The 26,059-nt window shown below is 38.9% G+C and overlaps 1 protein-coding gene across 9 annotated transcripts in view; it reads left to right on the top strand.

Moving 5' to 3' along the window:
* NRG1 (neuregulin 1) overlaps positions 1-26,059 on the top strand; it is a 668,239-nt gene that overhangs the window by 634,849 nt on the left and 7,331 nt on the right. For 7 of the 9 annotated variants that reach the window (XM_060763670.2, XM_060763666.2, XM_060763671.2 and 4 more), the window contains 5 exons: positions 5,850-5,873; positions 12,891-12,993; positions 18,019-18,145; positions 21,177-21,307; positions 25,588-25,791. In XM_060763670.2, the coding sequence (XP_060619653.2) occupies positions 5,850-5,873; positions 12,891-12,993; positions 18,019-18,145; positions 21,177-21,307; positions 25,588-25,791 (589 nt within the window). The remainder of the gene's footprint in view (positions 1-5,849; positions 5,874-12,890; positions 12,994-18,018; positions 18,146-21,176; positions 21,308-25,587; positions 25,792-26,059) is intronic. The other 2 variants (XM_060763669.2, XM_060763675.2) reach the window with 1 other exon arrangement.

Raw genomic sequence — 26,059 nt, 5'->3', positions numbered from 1 at the left:
TGGGAGGTTGGTCAGACTTCATGTGACCAAATGTTTAACTTAAGCACTAAAAAGCTCATAAGCATAGATCATTGCCATTTCTACTGCCTAAATGAGAAATACATATGAATTTTCAAATTTATTTTCCATGCAAAACAACTATAGTTTAGCTAGTCCAAAATAGATTAAGACACATGTGTAACACAGAGATATTGCCGAATCATTTGAAGGCTTTACATTAGTGCTGCATTTTTTCCTAGTCATTAAAATAATTGACTTGACTCAGGAATACAAACCTAAATCCTTACTTCTAAAGTATTCCCATTGTCTGTGACATCATTTGAAGCCCAACCTACACTTACTTTACTTTTACATGAAATGTATGCACCACAAATCTTTTTAAGCCATTATCATTAATGTTACCTCATGATGTATGCAGCAAAAAAAAAAATCAATAGGGAAGCACTTAGAGGCTTCTTTAATGGCCAAGTATAGATGAACCCACACAATTAAAAAGGAAAGTTTGTCTGATTAGAATAATTATTTAAAAGTTGTGTGTTTGCCTTATTATATATTACATCATAACTTCAAAGCAACTATGGAAATTTGTTTAAAAATTGTAAAAAAAATCTATAATGAATCAAACTAAATTTCTATAGCTAATGTTTATATCGATTTTTATAATTTACACATTAATTGTTATACATGACAATCAAGTAAGAGATCCCATGTTGAAATTATTTCACTGTAAAACCATAAAACATGCAGCTTTCGGTTTTGAGAGGCATTCCAACAGCTATAGATTCTTTGAGGGATTTCTAAGTCATATTAAGCTAGTTTAAATATTTTAAAAATCAGAGTATTTTCTTTTTAAAAGAATACTTTTATTAAATACAAAGATTTTTCCTAGCATAAAACAACATAAAAGAGGAAAAATATACACCACAAATAACTACATAAACTACAGCTACAAATAACTACAACTGCCCTACATACAAAACAAATTTGATACAATAACACTGTGTAACACGATTTTTTGTTCCCAGGTTATAAATATCATTTCCTAATTGGTTCTATCATAAAACCATGGGAAAAGTTTATTAAACTGCAAAAACGTTGTTTTTGTGGGACTTCCTGCAGCACATTTTGCTATACTTTTTCAGCGACTATCTCACAGAGTAGGCATGGGCAAACATTTGAGCCTGGGGGCTGTGGGCTGGGTTTGGCCAGACAGAGGTGGGTGGGCCAGGGTGAGAAAGCATCGTGGGGAGTGCACTGATAGAAGCCCTGCAAAAGGCTTCTATTAGCTGTGTGCCTTCCGCCCGGGCCTGGCCTCTCATTTCCTCTTGGCATAGCAACCCAGCTAGATCGTTGTGCTGACAGGGGAGGAGAAAAACATGCACAGCTGATAGAAATCAGCCACATGCCTTCCTGCCGGTCTGGGCCTCTCCTCTCAGCACAGTGACCTGCCTGCAGTCAGTTCCTTGTGCCTAGAGGAGAGGAGAAGAAGGCGTGTTTCTCCCTACAGATCCCCAAGAGACATCAGGAATCCTTCTGGAGCCATAAGTCTCCTGGGGTGGACCATCTGAATGGGTCCTCCACCCCTGCAGAGGTTCGAGGTTGCGGTAAACCTAAAACTGATCAGGTGATGGTCAGTCCATGAAAATGGAAGGATTTTTAGCTCTTCCACACCGACATTATCCCCATCCACAATAAAGACCAGGTCCAGAGTGTGACCAGCTACATGAGTGGGACCTGATATCACTTGGAACAGCCCCATAAATAATAATAATAATAATAATAATAATAATAATAATAATAATAATAACTTTATTTGTACCCCGCTACCATCTCCCCCAAGGGACTCGGTGCGGCTTACATGAGGCCAAGCCCACAGCACATCAATAAACAAAGGCGATAACGAATAGTCAATACAAAACAGTTAAAATGGTTGTCATGACAGCCATGAAGTCCTGAGCCGCTCCAGACAAGGTGGACTCCATGTGGATATTGAAGTTCCCCAGCACTATTAGCTGTTGGAACTCCAATGCTCTGGCAGGGAGACTGCTGTGCAGCAGGGTGAGCGGTACACTAGCAGAATCCCCAAGCTGTCCCAGTTACCCACTCTTAAGTGAACACTCTCGAACCCAGTGCATTGCATCAGGGGACACCTAACCAGGGAGATCGACTCACAAAAAACCACCGCAACCCCTCCGTTCCCCGCCCCCCGGGTCTGGCCTGCTGATGCACCCTGAAGTCTGGAGGACAGAGCATGGTGAGGTTGACACCCCCCAGCTTATCCAACCAGGTTTCAGTGACGCACACTAGGTCTGCTTGTTCATCCAGGATCAGATCCTGGATAGCCGCTGTTTTACCATTTACAGACCTAGCATTTAACAGCAGGACCTTGAGTCCGAGGGGACTGTTATGGGACACTCTGACCTATCTCGCCCCAGAGTCGCAGTTGTTCTGTTGCGCTTCTCCCTGGAGTGGCATATGCGAAAGCATCTACATCTCCCCAGCACAACTTATGCAGAAAAGGAAGAAGGAGAGGGTTGGAAGAAAGCCCCTGCAGGGCTGAATCTGGCCCATGGGCCTTAGTTTGTCCATCCCTGTTGTAGAACCTCAACCAATTCAACGTAGGTTGTGGCAGCCACAAAAACAAAATTTTTGGACTATAACAACTACTTTCAAAGTAAGTACCAAATAGTTAAAGAGGAATAATAATTTCAAACCAGGAACAATGTTTCAAATTTTGTTACATAGTGTAATACAATTAACAAAAGAAAGTGGGTGGATGAGATATATGACTCCAAACTTCCCAGCTAATGGTTATGATTCAATCCTTACTCTACTTCCACTGTTTCTAAGATATAGACATCTTCCTATTTATTTACAATAACTACTATTCTTCAAAGGTTTCTCAGTAACATAATTCAAGGTTACTATGTTTTAAGTACTTAATTATTTTTCTTTCACCAGAATCATTAGTCCATCTGTCTCAAAAAATAATTCAGAGTATTTAAAAAACAACATCTACTCATATTTCTTAAACATGTGTTTTAAATAGAGGCAGAGTAATTTATTATGCTTGATATGTTATCCTAAGAGTCCAAATTCAGGAGGATTCAACCAGTTCTCAAAATATATAAAGTGGGCATGACATAGAGGCAGAGTCCGATCCACTTGTATGAGCCCAAGTTCCTACTATCTGAAAGACAAACATTAACAATTTCATCTCTTTGCATATGTGTTGAAGGAGCCAAATAGGGCTTCTTGCACAGAGAGAGGATAGATGTCATCACTCTACCATAAATATCTTAATTTCACATACCCAGACTTTATCACATTCCTTCAAATATAAGGCAACATAGCTGTGTACCAGTTACAACTTTAAAAACAGCTTGTAACATTGTTATGATCACTACTACAACTTTAATCAACATGAAACCATATCTGAATTGAAATAACTGAACATGGCCCATCCTTGTACGCGCAGCTTCTTGGACAAAGAAATTGGTGTCGTTGGCCATCCACAAATCCAGTCCAGTGCATTACTGATGGAAAAATTGCCAGCAGGGCTCTTTTGAACAAATCTGTGCTGATTGTTCCATGCATAGGCTGCCAGAATAGATTTTGTTCATGTTTTAGGCAATGTTTTCTTACTATGCCATCAAAAGTGATAAGATCTAAAACAATAGAAGATTATCATAAATATCAAATATCACTTGAAGCAAAAAGCGTATTAGTCTGGAGTTAGAATGCATGTTATCTCTGCATGCTTTTTTAGTTAAGATTTACCTGCCAGAATATATTCAATTTAAATACCAACTTCCCACTGAATTATTTCAAGCAGAAGCTATCTGAAATGAGTGGTTTGGGGTACAATTAAATTTAATCTAAACCATTTCCTTTATATATGCAGACTCAGCAAAAATGCAATAATGTATATATATGCATGAGCATGTTACTAATGCTACTGGATACTTAACCAAGCTTTCTGTGCAACTAGTATATATTGTAGTAGTGTTCATGTTGGCATGTAATACTGGCTCCTTAAAAAAAAAAAACCTTCTGAATTTAATCCTAACCCTTAAAATGTTGCTGATACTTATGAGGGTCTTTACACAGAGATAATAATAGAATCCTAGAGTTGGAAGAGACCCATCCAGTCCAACCCACTGTGAAGAAGCAGGAAAACCTCATTCAAAGCTCCCCGAACAGATGGCCATCCAGCCTCTATTTAAAAACCTCCAAAGAAGGAGCCTCCACCACACTCTGGGGCAGAGAGTTCCACTGCTGAACAGCTCACAGTCAGAATGTTTTTCCTAATGTTCAGATGGAATCTCCTTTCTTGTAGTTTGAGGCCATTGTTCCGCCTCTTAGTCTCCAAGGCAGCAGAAAACAGATTAATAGATTAGAAGGTAGCTGGAAAGAAATAATGGAAAGAGGGAGGGAAAGAAAGTAGGATGGATGGATTGATGGAAATACAGATGAGGAATGGAGAAATGAGGACAGAGAGATACAGACATTTGAGCATAAATCAGATGAGCTTTTTGGTTTACAACTGTTTGCATACACAGATACCTAAACGTTTCAAATAATTCAAAAATACGTAGTGTTTGTTTAAATATACATGACAGAATAGCCATCTTGTTTTGAAGCGTAGTGAGTAGAGCTCAACAATGTCTCCCTAAATAAAGCAGCCAAGATTTTCATGCAGAGGCTGATGAGTAAAATGCTGAGGATGCCATGAGCATTCCCAGATGTTACAGCAAAGCCAGCAGCCATATATTACATAAAATAAAGTGTTATGTGCCACTCATACTCACATCATACGACTAAGATGGGTTTTCCAGTCCACATCAACCTATTCAAAAATAAGTCCAAAACCAACATAGTCTGTAGCCTAGGGAATCCATATAGCTTCATTGCCAGAAAAATGTTTTATTGATTGTCTCTAGGAATGTGGCCAGAGCAGAACAAGCACCAGTTAAAGGGAACTAAGCACTTCAATTGTATCTTGTCAGCAATTGGCCACTAAAATTTAAATATTTTGGAATATATATATAGGTTTCTGATAATAGAAAATAAGGAAAGGCAGACAACCCTCTGTTTCTGCCTCCTCTTTGGAAACCTATATCACAGAAAACAACCAATTTTTTTTTGTTTGTGTGCCTCATTTGTTGAGCCAAGTGAGATTTACAAGTCCATTGCCAAAAACGCAAAAACAAAGAAAAATACTGTGTTGCTGCATGAAAATTAGGGATGGCATAAGAAAATTCCAATAAGGATTTCCTTACCCTGGTATGTCTCAGTGTATAATACTCTGAAGTCAATTTAATAGAATGGGGAAAAAATGAAAATATAAGTGGAAAACTGTAGCCTTCTAGAAGTAAGACCATGGGTTCCAGACCTAAAGAACTGAACAAATTTTATACATTGATGGACAGATAGTATCGTACCAAGTTCCTACAGTGAGCAGTTTCAATAGATAGCCTATAACCATGATGTATCAGCAATATCTTTAAGGGTTAATGCATTGGTGCTTTCACCATATTCTTCTAAATCGAGATGTTGAACTTGCAGCCCAACAAGGTCGGTAGGGCTGCATGTTTCTCGCCCATTTCAGATTGGATGCCAGTGTGTATTGGCTCTAAGCCATGTTTTCCTAAATGGATACACAAACCTGCCAAAGCTTATATAGTTCTTGCCACATTAATCTCATGCCATTCATCCTGTCTCAGTGTGCAGACACCAAATAGGTATAATATCCATGTGTAATTTGTTTTTTTCGGTACAGTGCATTGCTCTTTTCTGAAACTATTTTCCCTTTTCTTTCTTTTTATGTCAACTTTCTGCATTGGCAGAGCATCTTGGGATTGAATTTATGGGTATGGACCAATCATTCCTTTTAGCTTGCAGACTTTAGACCCTGAGAGATTGAAAGCCTTTTTTTATTTCTTTCCCCTTCAATTCCTAACCAACCTCCTTATTCTTTTGAAGGGATCATACAGCTATAACAACTTTTGTCAGTTCCCTATCTGCACTTATCTCAGTCTTCATAAACATATACTGCTGTAGCTTATGTCTGAGTCATGAAAGAGTAGATATTTTATTGTCTGTTGAATTTCATAGCACATTTTTAACATATGATTTTGCTACAATTTAGTGTTACTGCTGTGCCCCCCAAAATTATATGTCAGATTAAGTGACAGGAAAAGCCTTAAGATAAAGAAAGAGCCCCCCTTTCTGGAAAATGGTATACAGCCTTAATTTTAGAAACAGGAAACTTTAAACCTGAATCTTTGTGCCATCACAAATCCGAGTTAAATAAATGCTTATATACAGGATTTGAATATTGAAATCTGAAGCATCCCTTAGACCTCGTAGTTCATAAGGTGGAAAAAAGATGAAATAAGGCAAGGCACAAGGAAAGTGAGGAAAGCCTATAGTAAAATTCAGGAACAGTTGGAACACCATGTCCCGAAACCTAACCTGAAACTTATACAGAAATTAGTCTACATCACATGGCATGTTGCTTTAGTGCCTAAGAACGAACAAAAAATACTCTTTTTCTCTATAATGGCTGGAGAGGATTCTGAAATAAGATATGACTGTTTTTGCACTGTTTTATTTTTAGTATAAACCCATAATTAGCATTAGGAGCACTGACTTAAGTTTAGGGGACTCTGAGTGGGCCTCTGTTTGCTCACTGTGGTTTCCCAGTCAGTGGTACAATGGCTATGTAATTTACATTATCCAAAAAAGTACCATTATTCAAATGCCATTGATGTAGATCCGTAGATGCCAAATTTGCTTTAAGCAGATGTCTGTCTCTTAAGGTAGCAAGACCTATAATACTAGAACACATCAGCCAATGGCAAAGAGATAGTCTCCACATTTCCTGTCCACATAAGGGCAATCTGGCATTAGGACAAGAGTGTAATAATAGCAGTCTAGGAGCAGACTGAGGGCTAGATGTAACAAAACGGGGCTAACTCCTAGATTAGTGGTTGTCAACCTGTGGATCCCCAGCTGTTTTGGCCTACAACTCCTAGAAATCCCAGCCAGTTTACCAGCTGTTAGGATTTCTGGGAGTTGAAGGCCAAAACATCTGGGGACCCACAGGTTGAGAACCACTGTCCTTGATCAACCTCTCACCAAACCAGACCCACAACTCTGCCTCAAATTCTGGTCTAGCTAGATGTCCAGTATCACACACAAACTTTAGTCTTTAATCTTTCATTATGTGTATAAGGAGCAAGTGTCATTTTTTAAATCTTTGCATGCATATGCAACAATGAAGCTCGTCTTCCAAGAAGAAATCATTGAATGTCTTAAATCTATAGATTAAGAGAAATTACCTCAAATTCCATTGATTTTTTTTTTGTCGTGTCAGGAGCGACTTGAGAAACTGCAAGTCACTTCTGGTGTGAGAGAATTGGCCGTTTGCAAGGACGTTGCCCAGGGGACACCTGGATGATTTGATGTTTTTATTATCCTTGTGGGAGGCTTCTCTCATGTCCCTGCATGAGAAGCTGGAGCTGATAGAGGGAGCTCATCCGCCTCTCCCCGGATTCGAACCTATGTCCTGTCGGTCTTCAGTCCTGTGGACACGGGTTTAACCCACTGCGCCACCGGGGGCTCTTATTTCATTGATTGCCCCAACCAGAGTAAACCGTTTAGATTTTATTTTATTTATTTACCATATTTATATACTGCCTTTCTCAACCCGAAGGCGACTCAAGGCGGTTTACCATCAGCATAATTCAATGCCCACAACAACAACAACATAATTTATTTATTTGACCAGTCATATGACCATTTCAAAATAGAACACAAGTAAAAAAAAAAAGAGGCAAAAATGTGAGGACAGCAGCTAACTTTCTATTTACAGTCAGAGTCATATTTTCCTGGTTCTTCTTTCAGGAAATCTGCTCTTTTATTGATAGCTTTCAGAATAAAAAGGCTTACTCTGATTATGATGGATCTTTCCTGTCCTTGCAAGAGGGATGTCAGAAGATCATTTCTGTTGGGAGACCTGCAGTGGGATAATATTGGATGTAAATAGACAACATAAAATATAGGTAAAACATTAACATATACTATAAACCATATAAAAAACAATAAAGGCATTAAAAAGCAACACTATTTATCAATATGGTCAGTATACATAAATATGTACTGACCATTCAACAGGTGACTCAGTGAGCCTACTGTAGTTGAGATTGTCAATAGGATTCAAATCATAATTTACCCAAAGTGGTCCCAAAGCCTTAGAATGAAAATGGTCCTCATTAATCCTCAACAAGTTTGGTTAGTAACCATTTCAACAGCATTAGAGAAGCTAAGATTGTAGCAGCCCAGTGGGTTATGATATTCATCTCTAAAGAAGCCTCCCATCTATAGTCCCATGCAATTAATCTGAAGTCCATATAGTTCAACTACGAAAAGAGAGCCTTGGGGATACGTACCTTTTCTCTCCATAATACCAATTCTCTTCTAAATATGTCTTCAGCTTTTTTGGGAAAAGGTATAAAAATCACCCTAAGGAGGTGTTTTTATTGTTTGTGTCTTGATGGTAATAATCATTCCAGAAAATATCACTGGAAATGAAGCCTATCAAACACAGTCTGTTGTATCCTTGGGCAAACTGACACATTGAGACTTTTTTCTTAGTAGGAGTTTCTGAAAACATTGAAAGCTTTTACAAGCCAATTTTCTTTTCTTTTCCACAGTCATAACAGATTAGATATTAAGATGGCCATAAGATTGCTACCAAAAGTAATATCACTGTGATGGATCCTACCTTGAACAGAGTAGTTATTACATTTCTTGCCCTGTGATAAGGAAGGGTTTGCCTATCTCTGTTGTTGCAGAGTGGCAAGTTGTAGTCCAGGCCCCAAATTTATTTATTATGGGCAGGAGGGAGGCAAAGATATTATTTCCATGAGTTGTAATGGCACCTACTGCAAACAGAATTTTATGTTAACCCTTTCTGAACTGCACTAATTCCTATTTCCTGGATTGCACTTAGCATGACTTTTCTATCTCTTGTATTGTAACATTATAAGACTCCAGCTGCTTGACTGCTCAATCGGTGCTTTCAGGTGAGCACAGGTTAGGGGTTATGCTGTATGTTAAATCCCTTCAAACTCTGCTTCAACCTTATTTTCAAGCATTTTTCTTCACTCTATTTTCCAGTTATCAAGCATGCTGTGCCAGGCTTATAGTTGACTTTCAATTTTTAACCTTGTCTTTCCCTTCAACCTCTTTCGCTTCCCTGACTCCATTTCTCATGTATTTGTGTTTGTTTCTCTACATTGACTTTGTGTCCTTGGATTTTTATTTGTGTAATCAATTCGCCTTTCTTGTTGTTACCTTCTCACCAAACTGACCCTGCCTTCCTTCTGTTAATAAGAAGTATTATTAATTTTTGTCTAAATATTGTGAACTGATGTCTGTTTTGGGATTGGCTTGTAGGAAACAGCGTTTCCATTAATAAAATGCATTGTATCACAGATGTATGTTCAGTCTGAATTTCAAGTGTAGTGTTTTGTTGAAGCACCTGCGAAACAGAACTGTGTTCAAGGCTAGATGATAGATAAATGCATGGAACATTAGTTGCTCTGATGAACATTTGGAACAAGAAATGTTTCCAATTATGATTCAACCCCACTGACTTTAATTAAGTGACTTAAAGGATTACAGTTGTTTTTTTCACCAGATCCTAAAAGGGATAATAGCTGATAATCAACAATGAATACAACTCTAACAACAAAGCCATGAAAAAGAGCCTGGAAAATAATAATATTTATATTCCGTTCTATCTCCCCGAGGGAACTCAAAGTGGATTACAACATACACAGATAGACAAACATTCAATGCCTTCAATGCAGTGGGATAACAATGACATGCACATACACATAACAAAGGTATTCCCTTTCATCTCCGTCTTTCTGGAGGTGCCGCTCAACTCAGGCCATGGGGAGATTCTCTTGTTCTATTTCCAAGCCAAGGAGCCTGCTGTCTGTAGTCACCTCCTGGTCATGTTGCCATCGTGGCTGCATGGGTGCCTATATTCGCTTCCCACTGGAGCGGTGCCTGTTGATCTACTCACATTTGCATATTTTTGAAAAGCTAGGTTGGCAGGAGCTAGGGCTAACAGTGGAAGCTCATCCTGACCCATGGCTTTGAACTGCCAACCTTTATGGCAGCAGATTCAATAGTTAGATGATTTAATCCAGGGGTCCTCAAACTAAGTCCCGAGGGCCAAATGCAGCCCTCCAAAGTCATTTACCCGGCCCTCGCTCAGGGTCAACCTAAGTATGAAACTACTTGAAAGCACACAATAACAACAACAATCCTATCTCCTCAGCCAAAAGCAGGCCCACACTTTCCATTGAAATATTAATAAGTTTATATTTGTTTAAATGGTTCTTAATTTTAATTATTGTATTGTTTTAAAATGTTTTTGGCACTATAAATAAGATATTGCAGTGTGCATAGGAATTCATTCATGTTTTTTTTTCTAATTATAATCCAGCTCGCCAACAGTTGAGGGACTGTGACCTGGCCCTCTGTTTGTGGACCCCTGATTTAATCCATTGCACCACCGTGGCAAATAATGGAAAACCAATTTTCCATTAAACATTTTTGTAATTGTGATTAAATATGTGATAATATATAAAAGTCCTCACTAAGGCTGTCAAAAATTACAAGTAAAAATAATTCACAGAGCAATTCTGTATGTGGTAGACTCACAAGGAAACCTGATTGAGTTCTATAGGAATTATTCCTAAGTCACTACAGCCTCTGGGTTTTATCCACAATACACAAATACAATGCTTTGATACCACTTCAGTTGCCATCAAAGTTTTATATACTTGGGATTCTGTCCCAGTTATCTGTAATACCATAGTTCAATGACGTGCAATACAACAAACTACAAACCCTGAGATTTCATAGCAAGAGTCATGGCAGTGAAAGTGGTACCAAATTACTCAATCTTTTGTCCTTTTTGCTATTTGAATGAAATAAGTAGAATAAAAACACCTGGAAGGTGTGCCATAATCGCATGGCTTACAAAATAAACCCTTGTATTGAAACACATTTTGTGTGGAGGCTGCATTTTCGATTCCTGCAAATGCCTTGAAAGGGAAACAACATTTCCTCCAGACACTGTCAACACGGCATGGAAGTTCCTTCCTCCCAAACTGTTATGTCTCAATGACAGGCCACAGCATATCAGTACATGCTGCCAATTGTTGCTCATTGCCCAGTACGATGATATCATATGGGTCAATGTCTAAGCAAATATTTGCGCTCAGTGGAGCAACAGTGACCACAATGGTGTGGAATGTGGCTAGAGTTAGAAATCTCAGAGCAGATGAAGGCCGAACACGTTGTGGCAGATGCCTTATCTACAAACATACAGAAAGCATCAGACTAGGATATGGCCAGACACAAATTGTTTCAAAATACAGGTTCCCAAATCCTCTTTAACTGGTAAAATCCTATTTGGAAGAAATTTCTCATTCTTAAATATAAACTTCTATCTTTCGATTTAAAAAAGCATTCCTTCTAACTAATGCAATTCCTTGTTGGCTCCTGATACCATGGTTACTATTAGTTTTCCATCTGGATGAAGTGATAACTTTAATGTATATCAGTTAATTGTGTTTTTAAAAACTTCATACCCTTCTAAGGAGCAGGGAGGAAGACAAAGTGCTGGCTCTTTGTAGCAACTCGAGCCAGTATCAGTATTGTAAATGTAACATTTCCTTTGTTCAACATACAAATTACATTTTGCCAAGTGTGACAGACAGTGGAATGTGATGTTTTTTCCAACCCAAACATTGCTTAGCTGAAGAATTACTTAATGATGATAAAATATCTTTGAGTGAGGTCACTTTAGAGGAAAAGATTTTTTTAATTCAAATATCCTTTTCACTGCAGTTACAGCATACAAACAAGCATATGATGTCTGTGGTACAATGCATTTTTAATTATTTTCAAATTGGAATGGGGATGAGGATTGAAATTAAAAGCTAAAGTATGTTGTACTGGCGTAATTGCAAGCCAAACTCAAGCAATTCCAGGTATCGGCAAACTTTGGCCCTCCAGGTGTTTTGGACTTCAACTCCCACAATTCCTAACAGCCTACTGGCTGTTAGGAATTGTGGGAGTTGAAGTCCAAAACACCTGGAGGGCCAAAGTTTGCCCACGCCTGAGCTATACCTATAATATATCAGATGTAAACATTGTTGAGATTCGGCATGGTATTGGAAAAGAATAAGGATGTTTTAAAATGCCATGATCCTGTTCACATTGCACAGTTATAACGCTTCGATCCCACTCTCACTGCTATGGTTTCATTGACTTGTAGTTTGAGGAGGAACTAATGCTCTGAGGCTTAGAATTCCAAATGTCCCTTTCTTAATCTAGAAATCTCAGGATTCCATAGTATGCGAATAACGCAGTTAAAGTGGAATCGTAGTGCTACAATTGTGCAGTGTGAAAGGGTCCCAATAAAGAAAGCGGAGAAAGATTGACGGCACTGAAAATTTGTTTTCTTCCCATCTATCTTTGTAAGAAGGAAAGCTTTTTCTATACCGTCAGTGCATTGTAAGCAAACAGTTTTGTAAATGTAAAATAAAAATGTATGTTTACGTTAATTTCGTATTAGGTTCATTTGTATAACATTTATTTTAAAGTTAATACTCATCATCCATCACAGTTTCTCATTTAGATCTCACTAATTGGATTTACGTAGCATAATGATTATGCCATTAATTTCATTGTGTGGGCCTGTAAAATGATAGTCTGTATGTTGCATTTGTTGATACTGTCTCTGGTTTATTAGTTAGTGTTCATGTTGTAACCTTCTCCATTTTGTCCTTTTCTAGAAGCTGAGGAACTCTACCAGAAAAGGGTGTTGACCATAACTGGCATCTGCATTGCTCTCCTTGTAGTTGGCATCATGTGTGTTGTGGCCTACTGCAAAACCAAGTAAACCTTCCTCTTCCTTTCTATATCTGGGTTTATCTGTGACAGGGATCAGGAGTCTCGCTAAACAAATGGCTAAGAAACATGCTTGACACAAGATTAAGCAGCTAAATAAAGTTAGCAATGTCTCTGTATCCTTAAAGTACAGCTGGAATACACTATATAATCAGATAATACTTCCCAGGGGAAGTGATCCCTCACATTTTTGTAATGATGTACTGAGATCACTGCAAAAGCAGCTCATTTTCTTGAAATTGAACATTGAAATAGTAAATGCAGGTTCTCAGTCTTGTTGTACAATTGGCTGTACAATTACTCTTGACTCAAGCATAAATCTAAGATTTGACTACCTTTAATGGTGTGTAGGATGCAATGGCAAGATGTGACATTTGGTCTAATGCAATAAACATGAATTTCCAACAGTTATTTCCAGGGTAAGTAAGAGTTCCCCAAACTTATTGCACCCCTGTGAACTGAGCACTGCAAGTGTTGTGGGCTAGATCAGTGGTTCCCAACCTTTGGACTTCAGCCCCCACAATTCCTAACAGCTGGTCAGATGGCTGGGATTTCTGGGAGTTGAAGTCCAAAACAAGTGGAGAACCAGAGGTTGGGAACCATTGGGCTAGATCTAGTGTTAGAAAGGGCTGACCCATTGAAATAAAGGTTATCACATGTAATTGAAGTTCCAGCGAGTCTACTTTAAGTAAGACTACCATTGAATTTAGTCACAAGGTCTTACGATTCTAATTATAAAATGTGATTGGTATGTTTCCATAATTGTGTTATTTCAGTAAATACTGCAACCTGATTTCATAAATTCCTTCATAGAAATAATGGTTAAAGTCTTGTTCCGTCAGTAAAAGTACTTCAGATAAAATACATTCAGAGCAGTGAATTGTATTGTAACAAGAACCATGGTTAAATTCCATGATAAATTCAAAATCTGATGTGTCTTTTGACATCATGGATCATTGCATCCCAAAGCACAGATAATTGTTTCCTAATTTTATACATATTTGAGTTTTATTATTACACTACTTGCTCCTGAACTAAAACAGTAGGCACACTTCATAATAAAAAACCATTTCTTTTTTTGCAACATCTAGGAATAGGACTGGATTTTAACTGATTTTTTTAATACCATTGATATTTAATTCTGTTTTAATGTTTGCATTATTTATAGATTTTAATTGTATTGAAATGCTTATAATGTAAGCAGCTTTGAGTCTCCTTGTGGAGAGAAAAAGCGGAGTATAATAAACATCATCATCATCATATCCTATCTTGCCCTAAGCATAGTCTATGTCCTGTGGATAATTCTGCTGTATCACTGCAGAGGAAGTAATTGCATTGCAGACAGTATATAATGAATATATTTTGTATCATTTGGTCAGCATGCAATCTTTCAAATCTTTCTTTGCAGCCCTGAGCCCCTCCAAATTCCCCGGGCCATCTTTTATCTGCCAAAAAAATGCTTTCCTGGAAACCTCCAAGACAGACAATTAGCTTTTTAAATGGGTTTGAGATTTCAGCAACTAAAAATAAAAAAACTTATTTTTTCAAAACTTAAAGGGAACTTCCAGCCACCGCTACGTTTTTCTTCTTTGTGAGGTTGGAATGGACAGCCCATGTAACCCTCAGAGTAGATATTGGCTGACAGGCCCACCACCATTGTCCACTCCTGTTCTATATGTTTTTCCTTCTCGATATTAAAGTGACTTATAGGAAAAGCCTTAGGACTTCATCACCTGGAGCGAGGGGAAAATGGGGGGAAACAGTCTTACCCCTTTCACCCCATCTTTAGGAATGGCAAACCATCCCACATGCTTACCACACCTTTCCCCATCTTCTCCCCACTTTACCCCATCTTTCTCTATCAGGACTTGATTGACGCCCAACTCCTGATAGAGGTCTTTGGGCTCCATCGCAATGTGCTTAGGAAATGGAACCCCACAAATGCCTACTGGAAGTGCCCTTACATCATGTGATAACCTCCTTGGGGCTCTGTTTCCTAAGCACATGGAAATGGAGCCTAGCAGCCATCTGATGAGTTCCTTAGACAGGTGCTCATGACACCTCCGGTGACCGTGTTAGGCAAGTGAGAAGGTGATATTGCACAGAACAGTGCATCTTCCAAAATGTTCTATCTGCACAGCAATTAATTTAATGACGAGGCATGGCTGAAAGGAACAGTGTGCACATTTAGCCTTTTCCTGTCTGCTCCCTTTCAGTGATGTGTTGTTTTGGTTAGTGAGTGAATGCCCTTCAGAGAGAGGAAAAATGACACATTGTCAGCTTTGGAAAGGGTACAAGGCTGGTTCAGACATATTCAGAAATCACAATAATGGATTGTGGTAAGCTTTGGGCTCCACTGTCTCTCTCCTGCCCACCTCCCATTGCCTTTCCGGCAAAGAGAGACTGTTTTCAGTTTTCTATTAGTCATCTCCATGAGATACAAATGCAGGAGAAAAATTTAGGAGATGTACTTTTTCCCCATCACTCTATACTGAAATAAATCAATCAATCCCTGTGGATTTTTTTTTTGCTCCAGAGGCCTTGAAGACAGGAGTAGAAGGAAAACCTCAATGACCACTGAGTGAACCCCCATTTATAATGCTGTGTTTGGCATCCTAAAGTTATAACATTCTCCACATTGCTCTTCTCTCATGGGTTGGACAGAGGGTGGTACAAAAAGCAGGCTGTACTCCAAATATCTATGGTGCACATACTTATATTTCAGTTATGGTTATTAAGAACAAATCAGAAGCGAACAGAGGTTTTGGAGCACTAACAATACTTTGAATACTCCATAGTTTCATGAGCATGGGAATTATGGAGAATTGTACCTCATACATGAGTTGAGGGCATGTTTTAAAGCCAAAATTATGGATTTTGATATGGGTAAGTCATGGGTCATTTTGCATAGATGGGAATGGGCTACCTCAAAGAGTCCTGCCCCCGACTGCTGCTATTCTCCTGCCATTCTACTCTGAGAAGGTGATTGCTCCTTTTTTTAAACAAGAGTTAACATACAGTACTTACATGGACTTTTTTTGGTTTATTTGTTGACTAAAATTTTCTACACACAAGTTTTTACAGTGGTTAAAAAGTTGGAAGTAGACATTCAGAGGCTCAAAATGAGGAGGGAAAAAGGGAGACTGCAGTCCTCAAGATCATCATGCCCTAGTCGTATAGTAGAAAGCTATAACTTCCTGTTGCATCTGAACTGAATCATTAAATTGCAAAGTCATATTGCACTTGCAGTGCTGCATTTGCTAACAGAGATGTATCAATTTTGATCCTGCTAAAAATCTGACTCATTGATGGGGAAGGTCTATTTTAGTGCCTTTGTCCTATTTTTAAACAAGAGTCAGAACAGCAGACTGCAGCCCAAGCAATGGCTAGTGGAATTTTCTAGTTTGCAGTCTTTCTAGATTTTTGTACAAATGGACCATAAATCAAGATTTATAGCAGTGGAGATGTGCCCTGATAAATTGGCTTTAATAATAATATCTGCCAGATTGTAAATACTTCATTCAGACATGCATGGACGACACACTTTTAATCAAGGTAAATCCAATTTCTTGTTGATTTTTGTTCATTCCAAGACTTTTCATTGGTATACAAAAACTCAATATGTAAGGATTAGATATTATGTTGTCTGATCTGTGCTGTCATCAAGCATATGTCCTTACTGCAGCAGTGTCTCCTGATTCTGCTGATTTTGCAGCAGATGCTGTTACTGCCTCTCATCTATAATGCAATGGGTGAGTGGGTGATTCAGCGCTTTCTGTGACCGGAGAGCAGGTAAAAGGTTCAGTGAATGATTGCTGCTTCTTCCTGAACCAAGTTCATGTCTTGAAGCGATAAGGATCAGAACCTTTAATTGGTTTTATTTCTGATTTGTTTATTTCAAAGCAAGCATACCTTTCCTCTGTACTGTTTTGCCAACTAAAGTAAATTACATAGCTAATCTCTGGTAGCAGAGCCAGCCCAGTTCCTCAGTTATACATTACTGGCTGCAGGGAAGTTATCAACATATCAGAAAGATGCAGAGAGTTCAAGATGAGTTCAGATGCACACAATTGCAGCATTTCAGCTGCCTTCATAACAATAAATACAGCCACCCTTCTATATTTGCAGGTTTAGCTTTTCCATATTTGATTCATGGATTTGATTAATATGATCTCTCTAGGAACTTCCAGGATGATTCCGTGGTTAACCTCTGACCTAAAGAGTTGTTGTTTTTTTTTAATTTGAGGTCTTTTCACTTTTCTGAAGTGACCTGAGAACCTAATCCCGTGAATGTTGGGGGCCTACTGTACTACAAATCTGTGGAAAGGGTTTCAGGGCTGTAGTGTCAGTCAGTGGTAAAAAGCCACTATTCCAGGAAGTACTACTTGTTCTGGATCTAATAATGTACCTGGGATTCTATACACCATAAACTTCTGAAATAAATCTGCTTGTCCATTTCATGTGATAAAATTGACGTATCTAGTCTGGTCAGTGCAAGCCTTGGGAATCTTTTCACTTTAGGATGCCAAGCATAGTATTAAAAGCCAGGAGTTACCAAATATTTCTGATTCATTTCCTATTCTTGCTTCAAGTCCTCTGAAACAAAGAGAAGTTCTATAGGGCTGAATTTATCTCAATATGCAGTGGTGGGAGAAAGAAGAAATATTGTATCTCTTAAATATTTTCCTTTATGCCAGCTCTTAAAGACACAGGACAAGATCTTCATCTGATGCTACAGAAAGTCCTTGTGTGTTACAAAGTCTATAGTTAGCCATTCTGTCTCGAGAGGAAGAATGAAAGAAGATACATAAACCACATATATTGGGTCTTCCTTCTCAGTTGTGAAGGAAGAAACGGAAGTTTTTACTAGTGAAGGTTCAGTATCAGAAGTGCTGGGTCATTGAGAAGACATGATGATGTCCCAGAATGGGAGTTCACTAGTATGTAATGATTGCAGAAAAAATGTTATTTGTTCATGCAACTGTTAAAAGTAGCACCTTATTTCATGTGCAGGAAACAGCGGAAAAAGTTGCACGATCGTCTCCGGCAGGGCCTTCGATCGGAACGTAACCACAGAGTCAACATGGCAAATGGGCCTCACCATCCTCACCCACCCCCAGAAAATGTACAGCTGGTCAATGTAAGTTCTATATTAGCAGGAATCCTATATGTGCACCATCACTAGCCAATTATTAACAATTGGAAACAGCTAGAAATGCTTGCTTTCCACATAACATGCTTATCTTTCTCCACTACAGAGCTCCAATGTGACTCAGAATAATCTGGATTTTCTGGATGAGTCTGTGATTGAAGTTATAGAAAGTTTGCATAATAGTGATAGCTTCTGTGCCTGCAATCAAGGAGTATTGTTTTACAATTAGAATTTTAAAACAAATACATTGCTTACAAAAACCAGTGATTCTCCAGTTTGTATCATGGACCAGAAAACTGCATTTCTCTGAAATCAAACAGATGACTCAGGAAAGGATAGGATGTTTATGGTGGAGGTGTCATGCAACATCTTTTTAGAAGTAGTATACATCCTGAAATTTTTAGTTTTCAGAATTGTGTTTTTGAAAATTTCAGAGTAGAGAAGAGAGAGCTTCTATTTAAGAAACTGTCCTTCATGGATTTGAGTTAGGGACAACCTTTTGGCTGAGCAAAGGCAGCACCTGTTCTTGAAATGAGAATATACAGCACATCCCCATTATCAGGACCATGGTCTTTCAGTGATTTTAGCTATTTCATATTTTGTTTAATATTGTAATTTTATTGTAGGATTCATTCTGGTTTTCTGTGTGAAATTGTAGCTTCTAAATAATGGATGGGCAGATGTGATGTAATATAATATACATTGATAGAATAAATTTTGAACACAGTAGCTGGTCAAGCCACCTGCCTTCAGGATAGTCTACAGCAGAATCTATTCTAACAAAATGGAATCTATGAGACACTCAGATTAATCCTGTCAAATACATTGGCAATTTTGAAAAGCTTTTTCTCATGACTAAGGTGCAGTGTGCTCCATGCATACTTGGTGTTCACATTCTTGCTACTGATTATGAAGCTATGCGAATTGTGCATTGAACACTTTTATTTCTTAAATGCATAAGCAAGCATGCTTGCTAGGTCTGCATTCAATTTAGATCACGTAAATAAATTTTGGTGGACAGGCTTCTTCTTAAGTCTACCCTTGCTTTATTTCAACAAAAATTGCTGTCTGTGCATCGATTTCCATATGTGACTTGTGCCCTTATCCTGCTTCCAAAATATGTTCAGGGCCCAAACTTATTTAAGGAAAAGGAGAGCGTTACGAATCTGGCAGAGCTGTTGCATTATGGCTCTCAGATGATAATGTTCAAACTGTCATGTTTCTGTGTATTGTTGAAGGCTTTCATGGCCGGAATCACTGGGTTGTTGTAGGTTTTTTGAGCTATATGGCCATGTTCTAGAGGCATTCTCTCCTGATGTTTCACCTGCATCTATGGCAAGCATCCTCACTACCTCTGAGGATGCTTGCCATAGATGCAGGCGAAACATCAGGAGAGAATGCCTCAAAAACATGGCCATATAGCCTGAAAAACCTACAACATCCCTGTCATGTTTCTTCTGGTAGATGACTACTGACTAATGGTGTCTACTATTCACTGCTTTTGAAGTAATTCCACCTTTTGGAGCTCAAATAGAAGGACACCTGCTGGTCAGGACAAAAGAAAAAAGAAGTTGGCCAAAATAAGCATTTTATCCCCCACCCCAGCCCCAGGCATGATTTGCAAGGCATCACTTCACTTAAGAGGTACCACTCAAGGCTGTGAGAACTGGAAGGAGACTATCATGAACTATTACCTAGTCAATCAGTGATCCATAGGATAAAGATAAACAATGGGGAATTGCTGACAAGAGAGTGAGGATATAATGCAGCTGGCAGTATAAGTAGGTTAAAGCTGAATTCATTTCCACTATTGCGTATGGAAAATCCTAAGGATCCTTACAGTCGGGAAGAGTTTTGCCTTCAGTTTCAACAGAAAAAAAATCACCTGCTCCAAGATCCTTTTGAGTGTTTAAACAATGCAGACATTTCCCATATTACCTCATTCCCTGAGAGAGCCAAATTGTAGACAAGCTCTGCCTGTTACTTAGCCACCAAACAGTCATGCCTTTCCCTCTGCCAATTACATTTTTTGTTTTTTGTAGCAATAGTAGCAGGAAAGAATAGACCGGAGATCATACTCCATTGTTTTTCTTGATCACTATGGAGTCTTCAGATGACGGCCAAACTAAACATTTTGAAAGACTGGTTCATAAAAAACAGGAAAATTATGCCATTGCCAACATGTTTAACAAAGAGCTAAAGGACAGAATGGCTCCCTGCATTAAAATCCAGACAACTGTCCAATTCCGAGTAGTTCTGTGTATACAGAGAAAGTATTTGAAATGCAGAATTGGCACATATAGATAGCTCCTACTGCAAAGTCTAGCCTTACATCTAAAGCCCTTACTGGCTTAACTGAGGATCAGCAAATATCCATGGGCCAGAGGCTGACTCTCACTAAAAATAGAAACTTTCTGGTCTAGTTCAAGATATGAATTATATAATGAAGCTATCGTTTCTGCTGGACCTGCTATGTTTAATTTGAATCCTTTTAGAATAATTATTCATGAAAATAATTATTGTCCAGGTTCTTGTGGGTTTTTTCGGGCTATAGGGCCATGTTCTAGAGGCATTTCTCTTGACATTTCGCCTGCATCTATGGCAAGCATCCTCAGAGGTAGTGAGGTCTGTTGGAATTATTGTCCAATTCAAGAAATGATATAGCTCCAGTATGTGAATTTAACAGTTATTTTTGTTCGTTTTTTGGGGTGCCTTCCATCATTTATGACTGACGACATCCTGAGACTTTCTCAGCAAGATTTATTCAGAGAAGACTTGCCATTTACCTTCTGGTGGGACTGATAGAGTGTAGCTTATATCAACGTCACTTCGTGGGTTTCCATGACTGAGTGAGAACTTAAATCCTCAAGTTTTAGTCAACACTAGTATCTAGGACCACTACTCCATGCTGGCTCTTCTTGCCTATTATCCTTCTCTCTATCTATAAAAGTGGAGGGTACAAGCTTGATGCATAAGTATGAGCTGTTACAAATAAATGTTTTTTCTCTTCTTTGTTTAGCAATATGTATCCAAAAATGTAATATCCAGTGAGCATGCTGTTGAGAGAGAAACAGAGACGTCATTTTCTACAAGCCACTACACCTCAACGACCCACCACTCTACAACTGTAACCCAGACACCGAGTCACAGGTAGGAGGCTGAAAAGGAAACAGTATGCTACTCTCCCATTGAAATGAATACAATTGTTTTCTTTAAAAAAATTAAAGTATTACTTTTTGAAAGATCTTCAATTTTTTTCATGTCAGAAGCAAATTTTGAGAAACTGCAAGTCACTTCTGGTGTGAGAGAATTGGCCATCTGCAAGGACTTTGCCCAGGGGATGCCCGGGTGTTTTACCATCCTGTGGGAGGCTTCTCTCATGTCTCTGAATAGGAAGCTAGAACTGATAGACAAAAGCTTAGCCCCATCTCGCGGATTAGTTTAGTTTCTTAGAAATAGTTTTCTAAGATCTACAGAGACACTTGCTGGAACACCTCAGCAAGCGAGAGTCCAAAAGTGGCAGGCTCAAACCCAGAACCTCAACCAATGGCTGATACCAAATGAGAGACTCCCTCCTGGGCACACAGAAAACTGGGCGACTTGGAAGGCGCTGAACAGACTGTGTTCTGACACCACAAGATGCAGAGCCAACCTTCAGAAATGGGGCTACAAAGTGGAATCCTCGACATGCGAGTGTGGAGAAGAGCAAACCACTGACCACCTGCTGCAATGCAACCCGAGCCCTGCCACATGCACAATGGAGGACCTTCTTGCAGCAACACCAGAAGGACTCCAAGTAGCCAGATACTGGTCAAAGGACATTTAATCAACTACCAAACTCACAAATTTTGTATTTTGTCTGTTTGTTTGCTTTGTTCTGTTAGAAAAGTAATATAATTTACTGGTTGCCCTGATATGACAAATAAATAAATCTCGCGGATTTGACCCACTGACCTTAAGGTTAGCAGTTCAGCTGGCACAAGAGTTTAACCCATTGCGCCACCACTGCTCGAGGTGGAAGGCAGTCATGACAAGGGTTTTCTTGACACAACGTCCTCTTGACATATTTCTTCCTTTTGCCCCATATTTGTACCTTTTCAAAATCCATAGCACCGTTGGGAATCCCAATCAACAAGAATATGTGCACACAAACTTCAGTCTACAAAAATCAATCCAAATGATTGACCCATTTGGGAAAAGAAAAGGGAAGGTAGATTCTTCTGTGTGACAGAGAAGAAAACAATGCCCAGGAAGCAGACAAGGAAGTTGCAATCAGAATTCCTGCGTGATTGAAACAAATCATTTATCACAAAGGCACAGATTTAGAGTCCCATGGTGCCTAAAAATGAACCACTGGCTTCATTTCCAGCCTTTACAATGTATTTGATGAGTGCATCTCGTGAAGAACAAACACAAGGGAGAGGGGATTGGAAGCCAGGTCTTACAAGCAAAGTTAAAAGAGCTGGGTATCGTTATTTTTAAGAAGGAAAGATTAAGGGAAGGCATTCTGCTAGTCTTCAAATATCTGAAAGTCTGCCATGCTGAAGATGGAGCAGAATTGCTCAACATTGCTCCAGAGACTAGAATGAGAGCCAGTGGGTGGAAATTGCAGGAAAATAGATTTTGGTAAACAACAGAAAAATCATCCTGACAATAAGAACTGCTTGGCAATGGCCTCTCATGGAGAAATGTTATAGCGGCATCCTCCACTACAGAGATTTGTTAAGCAGGGGTCGAACTACATCATCTCCAAGGTCCTCTCATCTCTGCAATTTTAAAACGCCTGTCCAAAAGTGTAGTTACTCTGCCAGGGAGTTTTAATGAGTAGCTTTTTCTGATTGAAGGACACAGTTGCTTGAAGACAGCAATTTTCTAAAACATAATGTATAAAGAATACTACAGAGAGTCTACCAGCTGGTGAAATGACCTAAGAAGCTCTGATTTTCTTTTTAAAGGAAATTTTAAGACACTTCACTGGTGCCTCATCTGTGTATAAACAAGCAATGTTTGGGGGAAAGCATATATAATTAGAACTTATATATAAAACAAGGACTTCTCCAGATTATATTTTCAAAAAGCCAATTGTTCTTGATTTGTGGAGTCTAGCCCCCATATTTTCCTTCAGATTACACATACTTTGCATCAGTGTCTCTTAATAGCTTGAGAAGAATTTTTTTTCTTGAGAAAATGTGGCGAGCAAGATAATTTCTGCACAGTGTGTGATCCTCCAAGTGTTCATAGCTCAGGTTGCTGTGAGTTTTTCAGACTGTGTGGCCATTTTCAGTAGCATTCTCTCATAATCATAGCCTATTAGACACTTATACTTATTTGCCTAGAGCTTAACAATCCTGATTTTGAAATTATAGACATGTAGAAGAAAAAAATTACCTGTGCTTCAAAGAGGACTCTGTAATAGTGCCGCCCATAACTAGCATTTTATACCCACTTATCTGTGGGGAAACCTTACTGAACCCACAGATAACCTTACTGTGGGATATACAGGGTTAGTCAAAATGCATAGGCCAATAAGCCATTCAATTGAATGGCTTATTGGCCTATGCATTTTGACTAACCCTGTACTTCTCAGCAGACATGTATAAAACTATATTACAATTTTTCTCATACTCACTTTTTCCCTTTCATTTCATTTAACTAAGTAGTTCCCAACTTTTTTTTTTTGAACAGGGACCACTTTGACCAGAGACTACTCTCCAATATTAGTACCAAAAGGGTTTTAAATCAGTTTTTGGTCGCCTTTAGATTCAGTTTGGTTATTTGGGGTACTGACTTAGAAAATTGCATTGGACAGACCACATCAGCTCTAGTTTCTGATACAGAACATATGCCATCCAGTAACCGCCATCTTCTCGCCCACAGAAAACCATATTTAATAATCTAGAGCTGATGTGGTAGTAGTAATCTTTCATGAGTAGTCAGCCTCTCCACTCCCAACATCCCCATTGTCTCGGCATTATAAGAGTGTTTCGCAAGAACAACGGTTCTTGTTGCCACGTAGTTTTGAGGCAACGGTGTAGTAGTGGTGAGGCCATGGACAATATTCTCATTCTTGTAGACCACTGGTGGTCCACGGACCACAGGTTGGGAACCACTAATTTAACTGGTATGCCAGAAACCTGCTGAATAAGCCATTCATGCAAAAGACCATAAACATGAGTAGTTAAGAGTTTTGGCTCTCTCACAAAGAGGTAGGCAGAAGAGCAGTGACAGCAACATGCATCTACATACTCTCTTCACATACCACCACCATCAGGGAAAGAGGTAGCTACCTTGCATGCACCTTCTACCAGAGACAGGTTCTATATAGTGCTGGCTATTAGCTCAGCACTCTTGCGATTTTCCTCGCCTAAAGCAGGGCTTCTTCAACTTTTCCACTTGAAATCCCTTTTGGCCCAAGAAACTTTTATGTCATTCCAGGTATATATGTATATAAAATAAGTATAAATAAATCAAATATTTACTGACAAGAATTAGCATTTTAAAGGCTTGCTAAACAGGCTGGTTTCCCCTTTTATAAAGTACACCTGAAGCATCCTCTGCAGAGGCCACTTAAACACTGTTCAATAGATTCATATGAATGTTTAAAACAGCCACTAGGTGACATTCAGGGAACTTTTAATGTTGCCAAGTTTTTTGAGACTCCAACATTGCACTAAGGATGAGCACCCACAGTTTCAGAAGCAATGTCCTAAAGCACCTTGGATCCAAATAACCTTCAGAAGGGGGCTTGTGTGAAGCAGATAGCTTTACGTTTAGCTGAGAGAGGTTATGGCATGACTATGTTAGTGGAGCTTCCTCTCCACTTGGATCTGTGCCACATACTCCTTCTCTCCAGGTTTACTTTTTTTCTTGAAAAGAGAGAATTCACAATATAAATAAAACCCTCTTTTCCTCACAGCAGCCATATTCCCCTCCCAGCTATCTTTGAATTGTATACCACACTATTATGTTTGATTAGAGACTTGGAGGCTATTAGCCAAAGGCTAAACAGTTGGTGCATCTGTTTGCTGATTATTTAAATAAACTCTAGGCAAATGTGCTTATCTTTAATTGTGTAATTCTCTAAGAGCAGATAATTTGTTCTTTGTCTATATATAATATAATTCTTTTTCTTTTTTGACGCAGGATAAGGCAAGACCTGTTCATTATTTATTCTTTTCTATAATGGTAAAATGCTGAAAAGCACCACCATTCAGGATTAAATGTTTCTAAACAACCTTATTTTGTGCACATAATACCCTAAAATTACCCGTTCAGTCATTTAGACAGAACTCCAACATAGATTAATTCGAAATCCTGTAAATCTATTAAGCACACTAGAAGATAATTAGAAATATAACACACACATACACACCCATTCCTGTCTAAATTTAAAATGTTATCTGTTTTTCTTCCCAACGGCTCTTTACTAGTTGGAGTAACGGCCGGACTGAAAGCATCATCTCTGAAAGCCATTCTGCCCTCATGAGCTCTTCTGTGGAGAACAGCCGGCATGCAAGTCCATCTGGTCCCCGGGGGCGCCTCAACGGCATAGGAGGGCCCCGAGAAATCAATACTTTCCTCAGGCATGCAAGAGAGACACCCGACTCCTATCGTGACTCTCCACACAGTGAAAGGTACTGACATAAATTTGCTTCACTGCCAATAACAAAAAAGGTATGGCTATCTGAGTCCAGGGGCCTTTCCACTTCTCAGCAGGCAAAAAGCCAATACAATTCTAGACTACATCATTAGAGTATAGTGTCTAGATTGTGGGAAGTAATAGTACTACTTAATTCTTTATTGTTCACCGGGAATATTGTGTCCAGATCTGGGCACCATCATTCAAGAAGGATGTTGACCAGCTGGAATGTGTCCAGAGAAGGGCAACCAAAATGGTAGAAG

The sequence above is a fragment of the Anolis sagrei genome, chromosome 2, assembly GCF_037176765.1.
Source record: "Anolis sagrei isolate rAnoSag1 chromosome 2, rAnoSag1.mat, whole genome shotgun sequence".
Lineage (NCBI taxonomy): Eukaryota > Metazoa > Chordata > Lepidosauria > Squamata > Dactyloidae > Anolis > Anolis sagrei.
This window is presented reverse-complemented; position numbering and strand designations above follow the sequence as displayed.